We start from the raw sequence: 12667 nt of genomic DNA on the forward strand, positions 1-12667 counted from the left end.
CTCCGAATCATGGGTCCTCTACCGGCACCACCTACGGCTCCTAGAACGCTTCCACCAGCGTTGTCTCCGCTCCATCCTCAACATCCATTGGAGCGCTTACATCCCTAATGTCGAAGTACTCGAGATGGCAGAGGTCGACAGCATCGAGTCCACGCTGCTGAAGATCCAGCTGCGCTGGATGGGTCACGTCTCCAGAATGGAGGACCATCGCCTTCCCAAGATCGTGTTATATGGCGAGCTCTCCACTGGCCACCGTGACAGAGGTGCACCAAAGAAAAGGTACAAGGACTGCCTAAAGAAATCTCTTGGTGCCTGCCACATTGACCACCGCCAGTGGGCTGATATCGCCTCAAACCGTGCATCTTGGCGCCTCACAGTTTGGCGGGCAGCAACCTCCTTTGAAGAAGACCGCAGAGCCTACCTCACTGACAAAAGGCAAAGGAGGAAAAACCCAACACCCAACCCCAACCCACCAATTTTCCCCTGCAACCGCTGCAATCGTGTCTGCCTGTCCCTCATCGGACTTGTCAGCCACAAACGAGCCTGCAGCTGACGTGGACTTTTTACCCCCTCCATAAATCTTCGTCCGCGAAGCCAAGCCAAAGAAAGAACATTTTAAAAAGTGCAGAGGAAGAGTGACATACTTTGTTCCAATATTTCTCAAGACTGACATGTCCAGAACATGAATTAATGAAACATCTCCATTATTGCATTGATCATAATGAGATAGCTTGACTTTGAACTTGTGAGCCCGATGGACTATTTTAAATTATAGGAGAGAGTGGCTGGCACAAAAAGAGGTATTAGCCATTTTGAAAAAAAAAACACAATATTAAAAATAGAATAAGCAATTCAGTTAAAAATATAAATATTTTAACATAAAAAATCAACCAAACCACTTAAAAACACTTTTAAATATTAAAAGAAATGCATAAATAACTGAAAGCACTGCAATGTATGGAACATGCTTACCCTTCTTTGCAATGCAGTTTGATCTCCATGGAAATATATAAACTCACAAATTTGTATCAGGACAGGATATTGAACATATTTCCCACCAGACCAGCTGCAGTATTTCATTCAGTTCATGCATACAATTCCAGCGGTGGAGCAGTTGTCAGCCAATAGAACTATCAACAAGCTCGGTAGCTGTGTAGATAAATTAGATGAAGTGTTATATTATTGTTAATTAATAATTAAATCAATTATTTTAAATATAGCACTCTCTAGGCTAATTGCAACAGCAACTGCACTTCCTAGAAGTTGAAGAGAAGACTGAAGTGGGCAAGGCTTCTGGCCACCATTATGTCAACGTTCTATAGGAGCTCTATTGAGAAAGTTCTGGCTGACTGTATCACAGTATGACACAGTTGCTGCAGAGAAATGGATCAGAGGTCAATCCACAGGACCATAAGAGTGGCAGAATGGATCACAGAAGTCTCCCTCCACCCACCCCCATCAACGTGATCTACTGGGATCATTGCCTGAAGAGGGCACACAAAATCATTAAGAACCCCTTCCACCCTCCACACAGCATCTTTCAGCTGCTTCTGTCAGGCAAGTGATACAGGAGCATCAGAGCCAGCTCCACCAAGCTGAGGAACAGCTTCTTCTCACCAGCAGTGAGAACGCTGAACGACCAGAAGAACTGGTCACATGAACCATATGACACTCTCTTTTGTACAAAGTAATATTTATTTACTTATATAGATAAAATGTTTGTCCTGCATATGTATTATTTGTACTCATGTATATTGTGTCTGGTGGTGTGTCTGCATATTTTGCACTGAGACAAGAGATCAATGTTTCATCAGGTTATACTTGTACAATCAGATGACAATAAACTTTACTTGACTTTCAACAGTTGCTGCGTCATCTGCTTAGTTTTTCCAACATTAGGGTTAGGGTTAGGTGCACTGAACAACCTCAGGTCTTATATATTTACATATGCATGGCTACATTCCCGTTTCTCAGCATTTACTCTGGTAATACTCAACATCCAGCCCATGAACTCCATTGCTTTCTCCACAGATTTGAAATGACTGTTGGATATTTACAGCATTTTCTGTAATGTAAAAATATGAAAAAAAGACAGTGCAAATTCAATAGAATCTACCATTGCTAAATTGGACAATTGCACAGGGGGGCACAGGAAACTATCCCTCAAGCCTGGCCTGCTATTTAATATGATCTTGGCTCATCTTCCTCAGGGCTCAACTTCCCTCTTGCACCAGTTCCCCTCAATTTCCTGAACTTTCAAAGATTTATCAACCTCCTCTATAAATAACCCCAATGATATAGCCTCTATAGTCTTCTAGAGTACAGAGTTCCAGGGACCTGTCAACCTCTGTGAGTAGAAATTCCTTTGCATTTCAGGCTTAAATTATCATTTTATTCTCCTGCCCTCCTTATATCTCAACATCCACCCTGTTTATCCCGCTTTTCAGCATCTGATATTTTCATTAAGATTTCCCCTCATTTAATATGAATTTCTGAATATAAATCAATATCTGTAGCAACTTGGGATAAGAAAATCCTTTTATTATCTGCTCAGTAAATCTCCTCTGAGCCTTCTGCAGAGACTGCTCATTCCATGACTCCATCTTCCACTCATCCCTTTCCACGAATCGCCCCCTTGGCTCCTTCCTCCGTGACGACAGGAAGTACCACACTTTTGGCCACACCTTCTCCCACAAACAGTACTTCCAAGTGAAGCAACACTTCACTTGTGACTATACGAGAGGCATCTACTACATCTGGTGCTCACGTTGTGGCCTTCTGTACGGAAGAGATTGGACACAGACTGGGAGATCTCTTTGCTGGGCTCCTTCAGACTGTCTACATCAATGATATGGCCAGTTATTTCAATTCTGTGACCAACCCCCCTCCCTCCCCCCCCACCCCGTGCCGACAAGTCTGTGTATGACCTTGTGCACTCCCAAACCAAGGCCATTGGTAAATTGAAGGAACCACACCTAATATTCTGCCTGGGCACTCTCTAACCAGATAGCATTAACATAAACTTCTCTGGTTTCTGCTAGACCACTCCCCATTCTTCCTCTCTTCCCAATCTCTCTGCCTCCATTCCTCCAGCTCTCCACCCCTTTCTCTCTCCATTCACAGAGCTATGTCACCTCCACCTGTTTTGTGCTGTGTCCTAGATCCCTTATTCACCTATCTATTATCCTCTTACCTGTGGGCTTGTGCTACTCCCCTTAGCTTTTCCCCGCCACCATTTTATTCAGGCACCTGCCTACAATTTTCTCATACCTTGTTGAAGGCTTCAGGCCTGAAACATTAGTTATGTATCTTTATTTTTGTGATATAAAGTATGCTGTGTAACCTGCTAAGTTTCTCCAGTGTTGTTTTTTTGTACAGTCATTCTATCTGCAGGCTTTCATGTTTTACACTTTTCAGGGGTGAGACCACTTGATGAAGTTCAGGCAGAATCGCTCCCCTGCCTCCACCCTGTCATACAATGCTTTACATCTTTTTGCATCTGTCTTATGTGGAAAGTCCATCCTCCAACCATGTTGTTACTTCATGTGGAGATTGACTTATCAAGGGCTCACTATGGAAGTTACATGCTGAGCTTTGTATTACTTTGAATTAATTTTATTTACTTTTCTGATGTGTTTTTCTGTTGACAGAGAGTTTGGTCGCTGGAAAGTGAATAATTTAGCAGTGGAAAGAAGAGACTTCTTGGGCTCAGATTTGCCACTGGCTCCAGAATTCATAAGAAATATCCGTTTGTTAGGACGGAGACCGAGTCCACAACAGATAATCGATAACTTGATCAAGAAGTATGGCACGCATTTCTTACTGTCTGGAACACTTGGAGGTGAAGTATGACAACATCCATTTCAAACATTCACAGTTACCAATGTTAATGCAGTTACTACAGGTACATAATCCTTTAACCGGACATCTAAAATACGGAAAGCTCCAAAAACCAGCATTTTTTTCCTGGTACTGGTATATCAGAGGGAGAGAGACAGACAGACAGCAGCTAGGTGGGGGGGGGGGGGGGGGGGGGGGGGGGCGGGGAGAGACGTCAGCACGACTCGGGTGGGCGGAGGGGAGAGAGTCGCTAGCTTGACTGGAAGGGGGTGGATACAGCAGCACTATTTGGGTGGGCTTAAATCTGGGGCAGCTGGTTTTTGTTCTGATATCTGGAAAAATCTGAAATTCGGAACATACTGTCCCCCAAGGGTTCCAGATAAAGGATTGTGTACCTGTACCTTCCTTACTTTATAGCATGTGCTATTTGGGCATGGGTTCATATCTTTCTTTACACTATATCCTTTCATTTCCAGTGGATTCCTCATTCCCGCCACTTCATGCGCTCATCTAGGTCAGATGAGCAACCTGGATTTTCCTGCACATTAGATATCGTTGATAAGACATCAACTTAACCTCAGGTGGTTTAGTCCAGAAGCCCCACCATTGCCTTTGACAGGGATCAGAATTGGAAAGGATTTTCATTGTTTTTGAATGTGTCAAACTCAGTAAAAATGATTTTTTTAAACATAATGTTAATTAAAAACCCATATATTTATTTGAGATAGTTAAAAACATTTTCAATTTAATAAGTATCTCAAATACTAGCTTTCCTGAATGCTTCCCATGACTTAGAGCTCCTTCGTCATCTGAGACTGTAATGGAGAGTCCTATTTCTAGGAAGCTGTGGATGCTACTCATTTTAATTCAAAAAGCTGAATTAATATGAGTATGCATCATGGAAATTTAGACATATAGCCCCGTAACAGGTGCTTCCAACCCATGAGTCCCTCCCCCTAAAATGCACCATTTAACTCACAATCCCTGCATATTTTTGAAAGATGGGAGGAAATCAGAGCACCTAGATCAATGGGAGAACATACTAATTCCTTATAGATAGCACCGGATTGGATTCCCGGTCACTGGCATTACAATAGTATTGTGCTAAACACTATGTTAACTGTGCTGTCCATTAGTCATAGGACAAGGAAACAGACCATTCAACCCACCCAGTTCGTGCTAATTATCAAACACTTAATCGGACCAATCCCATTTTATTCCCATCAATTGACACCACCCACCTGCATGTTAAGGCCAACTTACAGTAGTAAAAGTTCTTATCAACTCACATGTCCTTGAGATGTGAACAGAAACTGTGGGGAAACCCATAGGGAGAACGTGCAATCTCCACACTGACAACATCCGAGGTCAGGACTGAAGTCAAATCACTGGAGCTTTGAAACGGCTTTATTAACTACACTGCTATTCACCCAGTGGAGTTGATTCAACCTTCTGAGTACCAGTCCTCTATCTCCCAATACAATGGCAAATAGCCAATTGCCTTCCTGTTTTTGTTACAGATAAGTAGCAGTTTGCTCAGACAGGAGTATGTCAATTAAACCCTTTCTTCTGGATGTAGAATGGGGTCATTTTCATTTTACAGAAGTGTGGATCTTCAGCACCTGAGAGCCAAAGATGTGAAAAGTTTTAAACAGGACTGAAAGCTGCCCACTTCTGATATCAACTGGGCTATCAGTTTGCTCTCAGTAGGCAGTCCAATCATTGGGATCAGTTATCCGCATTTCACTGTCCACTGGTGGGAGTAGAAAGTTAAGCAAGCTGAGAAAGATTTGATCCTCCAAACTACACGCTGCCTTCACAGCTTTTTTAACGGGCCAGATTAGTCAGAAAAATAAAATCTTCCTGTGCCAATATGCTCTCTGAGAGAAACAGCCCACTCATCTCAGTCTGATCCATCACTGACACTCCCTGTGCTTCACTCCCTCCCAACTGAACTCAGCCCAGTGAATATTAATTGGCAAGCACACATTGGGTGTTGCATGGGCCAGGAAGGGAAGAGAACAGATGGTGCTTGTGATACAGTGGGGAAGAAAGTTGTGTTTGGAGGATGCGATCTGACCGTGTTGAAACTACTGCAGACAGAGCTGGAAGTGGTGACATCAGAATAGGAAGTTCTAGAAATCTGTATGGATTTGACTGGGTGAAGAATGCTTTTAATTTCTCTATTACTTCTGAAGTTTGGTAATTTTAACTCTTGTCAGTGTCAGTTGTCTCCAAGGCAACTTGTGCAACATCAGCAGCACAGATGAATAGAAAGTGAATGTGGATACTGTTGTCCAAACTAAAAGTAAACCTAAGAATAGGAACAGAAGTCGGCCACCTGGCCATTCAAGCCTGCTCCACCATTCAATGAGATCATGGCTGACCTGATGATAGGCTCATCTACACCTACCTTTTTCCTCTATTCCTTAATTCCTTTACTATGTAAACATCTATCCAGTCTTGTCTTAAATATATTTACTGAGGTTGCCTCCACTGCTTCAGTGGGCAGCAAATTCCACAGATGCACCCTTTGGGAAAAGCAGTTCCTCCTCATCTGCCCTAAATTAACTTCCCTGAATCTTGAGGCTGTGTCCCCCTAGTTCTGGTCTCCCCTTTCCTCCCTCTATCTTATTTATGCCTTTCATAATTTTATAAGATCCCCTCTCATTCTTTTAAATTTCTCCTCATAGGCCAAACCCTTCATCCCTGGAATCAACCTGGTGAACCTCCTTAGCTCCATCTCCAAAGCCAGTACATACTTCCTCACCTAAGGAGACCAGAACTGCATGCAGTACTCCAGATGTGGTCTCACTAGTACCCTGTACAGTTGTAGTATAACATCCTTGCCCTTAAATTCATCCCTCTGGCAATGGAGGCCAACATTCTATTTGCCTTCTTGAGAGCCCGCTACACCTACAAACCAACCTTTTGCACAAAAACTCCCAAGTTCTGCGTGTCGTTATGCTGCAATCTCTTTCCATTTAAATAAGATTCTGATCTTCTACTCTTCCCTTCCAAAGTGGATGACCTCACATTTGCCCTTCTATCCATTATGCTTTTAAATCTGGTCATCTTTGCCTCCTTTGCACTTGATTTTTATGCTCTACATTCTTCTCTTTTACTTTATTCACTTTTCTCTTCTACTTTATCCATCCCTCACCAATTTGTTGAACCCACCTCCTACAATTTAGTTTAAAGCCCTGTCCACAATTCTAATTATGCGATTCGCCAGGATCCAGGTGTCATCACGGTTCAGATGGAGCCCGTAGTCTTTGAATAGTTCCTTCCTTCCTCAATACTGATGACATTTTCTCGCGAATTGGAACCTACTTTGCACACCAAACCTTGAGCCATGCATTTAACTCTCTAATCTTCTGGACCCTGTGCTAATTTACACATGGCTCAGGCAGTAATCCAGAAATAACCACCTTTTTGGTTCTGATTATTCATTTAGTCCCTAGCTTCTCAAATTCCCTTCCCAAAATGTCTTTCCTTGTTCTACCTATGTTGTTCGTACCTACATGGTCCATGACAACTGGATCTTTCCCCTCCCACTGCAAATTCCTCTGCAGCTCAGATAAGAAGTCCCGAACCTGGGTATCAGACAGGCAACACAGCCTTCGGGACACTCTATCCCTGTGACAGACAACTTTGTGTATTCCCTAACTACACTATCCCCAATTACCACTAGATCTCTATTTTCTCCTCCACCCCCTCCCCCTTGAATGGCTTTCTGAACCACTGTGCCGTGATCAGGTGACTCAACCTTCCTACAGCTCCCTCTCTTATCTGAGCAAGAATCTCAGACTTTTGAGACAAGATCAAGGGCTGAAGCTCCACCAGCACTGTCTCTTGAACCCCACAACCTGCCTCACTTGTAATCACACCCTTTTGTCCCTAACCATGGGCTGTTTAACTGCTAGATAAATGCTCCGACATTTTGAGAGTATATTTGTGATCATGAGAGACTGAAAGAGAGAGATGGAGAGATAAAGAGAGAGGTGAAGTAAGGGAGATGGAGCAGGGCAGAAAGAGCAGGAATGAGAAGGATATAGGGTCAAATGGAGGGAGGTGAGTAAAAGGAGGATAACGGAGAAGGTGAGATAAAAAGAGGGAATTTTCCCCAATGTTTTTTTATTGGAATTATGTTTCTCTTTTTGGTGTGGGATCATTTAAATTTACATTGTAACTGAGATTTCTGGGATAAAACCTCAATGCCCTCTGCCCTTGTGTCTGTGAAATCAACCAAAGTCAAGTCATCTGAACTAAATTGTTCAGATTTCAGATTTTTTTCTGTAGTCAGAATCATCACTTATTGGTAGTGCAAAAAAACTGTACACAGCGTATACATGTAAACAAATAAAGAACTGTAAACAGATAACAAATGTAAACAAACTGACTGTACAATACAGAGAGAATTTTAAAAAAACAGTAAAAGTGTACAAGTGTACAAGTAAGAGCCCTTATTGTTGAGGAGTCTGATGGTGGAAAGGTAGCAGCTGTTCCTGAGCCTGGTGGTGCAAGTCTTTTGGTACCTATACCTCTTTCCTGATGACAGCAGTTAGAACAATGTGTGTGCTGGGTGGTGTGGATCCTTGATGATTGTTACTGCTCTCCAATAGCAGCGTTCCCTGTAAATATTCTCAGTAGTTGGAGAGTTTTGCCTCTGATGTCCTGGGTTGTGCCCACTACCTTTTGAAGGGTTTTACGCTCAGGGATATTGGTGTCCCCATACCTGACCATGATGCAGCTCGTCAGCACATTTTCCACCACACACCTGTAGAAATTTGCCAGTGTTTCTGTTGTCATACTAAACCTCTGCAAACTCCTGTGGAATTAGAGGTGCTGACATGCTTTCTTCACAATGTCATTAGTGTGTTGGGCCCAGGAAAGATCCTTCGAGGTAGTGACTCCCAAGAACTTAAATTTGCTCAACTTCTCTCCCAGTGATCACTGATTTGTACACCTCTGTGATTCCCTTCCTGAAGGCAATGATCAGCTCCTTCGTTTTGGTGAGATTGAGTGCAAGTGGTTGTGGGTGCACCGTTCAGCCAATTTCAATCTCCCTCCAGTAAGCTGACTTATCACTTTTGCTGCCTGCTAATTATTTTCTCATTACACAGGGGAAGAATCACTGACTATATTTGTGGACAAGCAAAAATTAATTAAGAACTCTGATCTCAACAACAATTCTGCTGTCAGTTTGGACACCCTTCACCAATTGGCTGCTTCCTATTTCATTGACCGAGAGACAACTTTACGTAAGCTCCACGAAATCCAGATTGCATCTTCAGCAATCAAGGTGAGCAATTCTTGTCTTTACATACATGTAGATTTTTGCCCCTTGTCACCCTCATTCTCCTGACAGTTCAATCAGTGGCCATCCTTCCAAAGTGGCTTGCAGCACACCTTGGCCGACCATTAACCTTTGATCCACACACCAAGACTAACCTCGCCTGCCATTGTAAAAATAGTGCAATGCCAGTCAAACAGTGCAAGGTATTGGGAAAGTACGCAAAGTGCAGAGAACAGAGCAAGGCACAGTTTTATAAGAAATCCATCCAAGAGTCTGTTAGCATTAGGAACAAAATCTGCTCTTGAATCTAGAGATTTGCATTCTCAAGCACCCAATGGAAGGGGGTGAGGGGAGAGAGAGTATAGCCAAGTTGGAATGAGTGTGTTCATCTCCACAGAAATTCAAACAAAAACATGCAGATGCTGGAAATTTGAAACAAAACCACTCAGCAGGTGAGTCAGAATCTGTGGAAAGAGGAATGGTTAATATTTTCGAACCAACAGCCTTCATCTGAACTGGGAAGGAGAGAAATATATTCGTTGGAAGCAGAGAAGATGGAGGTTTGGGGAAACGTGAAGGGGTGAAACTCTCCAAGGTTGAGACTGGATAACCTAAATGTGGCAGGTAAGCAGCAGTTCAAATCAGTTGAAGCTTCTGTTGTGTGCCGAATGCCTTGCTAATGGTGAGGTTATCAGACATACCCATCAAGCCAGAAAGAAAGTAATGGAAAAAGATGAACCAAAATGATACCAGTTCTCCTAAAGTCTTTTGCACCCATGGATACTACCTGACCTGCTGAGTCCCACCAGCAGCTTGGAGCTTGCTTGCAGAAGATAAGGTGGTGTTCTTCAAGCTTGCAGAGGGTCTCATTGTAACAATACGGGAGACCTGGCAAGAGGATCATATTCGGAATGGTCCAATGAATTGAAGGGGCAGACAAGCAAAAGCTCAGGGGTTTTCCTGACTCCTCCATCCAGACCTATGACTCTCCACAAATTGCTAGTCAACAGACAAATACCAGTGTTCCTCCCATCATCTGAAATTCCCTATACTATCCCTTCTAAATACACCTGAAGATGTCCGTTATATCCAGCTCTCACAGCACCTACTTGTTAATTCAAGGGAATGGAGTTTTACTTTCCTTTGATTTTTTTTCCCCAGAATGTTCACACTGAAAATAAAGATTTTTTTTGTGAGCTGCAAGAACTGAATGTATGAAAGCGGAAGAGAAATCTGCTTTGACATTACTTGATAATGGGCCATTTGATTATATGTTCTATAATTTATCACCACCCCCCCCCCCCCCCCCCTTTCTCCAGTTACCTTTCACCATTTTCATTATCAGGAATTGATAAGGAGGTTACTGGGACTGGAGGACTTAAGTTATCAGGGAGAGGCTGGATAGACTAAAACTTCTTCTTTCTGGAGCGTTGGTGGCTGGGAGGTTGGAGTCGTAAGAGGGGAAAAGATAAAATAAATTGTCATCATCTTTTCCCAAAGGGAAGGGAGTCCAGAACTAGAAGGCACAGGTTTAAAGTAGGAGGGGGAAAAAAATTAACCAGGACTCATGGGATAACTTTTCACACAGAAGGTGGTAGGTATGCCGAATGAGCTATCAGGTGAATTGATTGAGGCAGATACAATTGCAATATTTAAGAGACAGTTGGATGGGAAAATGTTAATGGGAGATGGGCCAAACACTGGCAAATGGGATGAGCTCAGATGGTCAACTTGATCAGCAGGAATGAGTTTGGCCGAAGGGCCTATTTCTGTACTGTACAGCTTTATCACCCAAATTTTTCTGCTTTAAAAAATATATTTGAAGTCTTGGTTCCACTGGCCTTAGATGTACAGAGTTTCAGATTCACGATCCACTGACAGAATTTTTCCCCTCCTTTGCCTTATTTTAAGTAGTGACCCAATTTCTAAATTCTCCCAGAAAAAAACTCTCCATCCGCCATCTCATGATCCCTTAGGATCTTATTATCTTCATCAGTAAATATCTCCTGCAGTGATCCGTTTTGTTTGAGAGGGAACAGTGGCTTCACTCAAATGGAATCCAGACAGGTAGGCTCGATTATCTTGAGGGAAATATCTATGATTTCAACCTCTGAAAAATGACAGTCAAATCCCCAAGGCCTTAGTCACAATAAATCAGATGTTAGCTTATTTTCTACAGACATCTGCAACACACCTTGTGGTATCAAACTGCTGTGCAACACATCAGCGCCCCTGAGCCCACTTATCGTTGAGTAAACAGAGATCCAGGTTTGAATCAGTTTGCAGGGCCGAGGTTAAAATGAGATAAACCTCCTTGCTGCTCCTCAGCTAATGATCCTTGTTGACCACCATTTGCCCTCGGCAGCACACCGTGACAAAACAGATCAGTACTTTGGAACTAAGAAACAATTTGAATTCCTCAGAATTAATTTCTTTTAAGAATTTAGAGATACAGGAATATTCGACCCCACAAGCCTGCACTGCCTAAATATAGTCCAGCAACCAATTACTCTGCAAACCCCATACATCATTGGAATGTGTGGGAGGAAACAGGAGCACCTGGAGGAAATGTACAAACTGTTTACAGCCAGAAGTGGATTCGAACCTGGGTCCCTGGGACTGTAATAGTATTATGGTAACCATTACACTAATTCTGCCTCATATACATCAGAAGAATTAATTAGAACAAAGCTTGTTCAGTGAAACGGTCCATTGACTGGACTAAATTGGTACCATTAAAATGGTGTCCTCTTTAGGGAATTCATGCTGGTGCAAATATGATCTTGTCGTTGTTTCATTTTCCTTTCACCGCCCCTCATTTCTTTCCTTTAAGTCCCTGACTTGGAGCAACAATTATGAATCCAGTTCAAGTTTGATTAACCAATCAAATGCTCTTCAAAGAACGTTGCAATGCTGCTGCTAAATTTGTTGAGGGCAGTAAGTTATGGAGGCATGGAGTTATACAGAAAAGAAACAGGCCCTTTGGCCCAATTTGTCCATGTTGACCAAGTTCCCTACCTGAACAAAACCTACTTGCCTACATTTGCTGCCTATACTGCCAAACCTTTCCTGGCCTATAATTTTAATGTTGTACCTGCCTGAACCACTTCATGCACCAACTTCTGTGTGAAAAAATTGCCCACCAGGTTCCCTTGAAATATCTCCCCTCTCACCTTAAAGCTCTGCCCTGTTTTTTAGACTCCCCTGGGATAAAGTCTGTGACCATTCACTCTGCCAATACCCCTCTCTCAGTTAGAAAGGTTGATGTCATGTGCAATGAACATTGTCTCAGCACAGAACAGGGATTGAATGTCAAGACTTCTTGGCTTATGTTCCACAAAGCACATTGATGAGTGCTGATATTCTGTTTTTATAGCCCTATCAAGCGCTGGGGAAATGGTTTATTGAGTGACACCATTGCTGCTAATCTAATTTGCTTCAGATAAATGTAGAGGATATTCTGCATCCAGCTTTCTCAAAACCCATTTGTCTTGCAACTTATAAAATGCTCCTCCAGTGTATCACCAT

The 12667-nt window shown here is 42.7% G+C and overlaps 1 protein-coding gene across 2 annotated transcripts in view; it reads left to right on the plus strand.

Annotated features, from left to right (window-relative positions):
* Positions 1 to 12667, plus strand: part of LOC138763389 (BMP/retinoic acid-inducible neural-specific protein 3-like) — a 185329-nt gene that overhangs the window by 96799 nt on the left and 75863 nt on the right. For both annotated transcript variants that reach the window (XM_069937477.1, XM_069937476.1), the window contains exons 3-4: positions 3651 to 3841; positions 8967 to 9145. In XM_069937477.1, coding sequence (XP_069793578.1) covers positions 3651 to 3841; positions 8967 to 9145 — 370 coding nt within the window. The remainder of the gene's footprint in view (positions 1 to 3650; positions 3842 to 8966; positions 9146 to 12667) is intronic.

Source organism: Narcine bancroftii, chromosome 5, assembly GCF_036971445.1.
Source record: "Narcine bancroftii isolate sNarBan1 chromosome 5, sNarBan1.hap1, whole genome shotgun sequence".
In the NCBI taxonomy this organism is placed as follows: Eukaryota; Metazoa; Chordata; class Chondrichthyes; order Torpediniformes; family Narcinidae; genus Narcine; species Narcine bancroftii.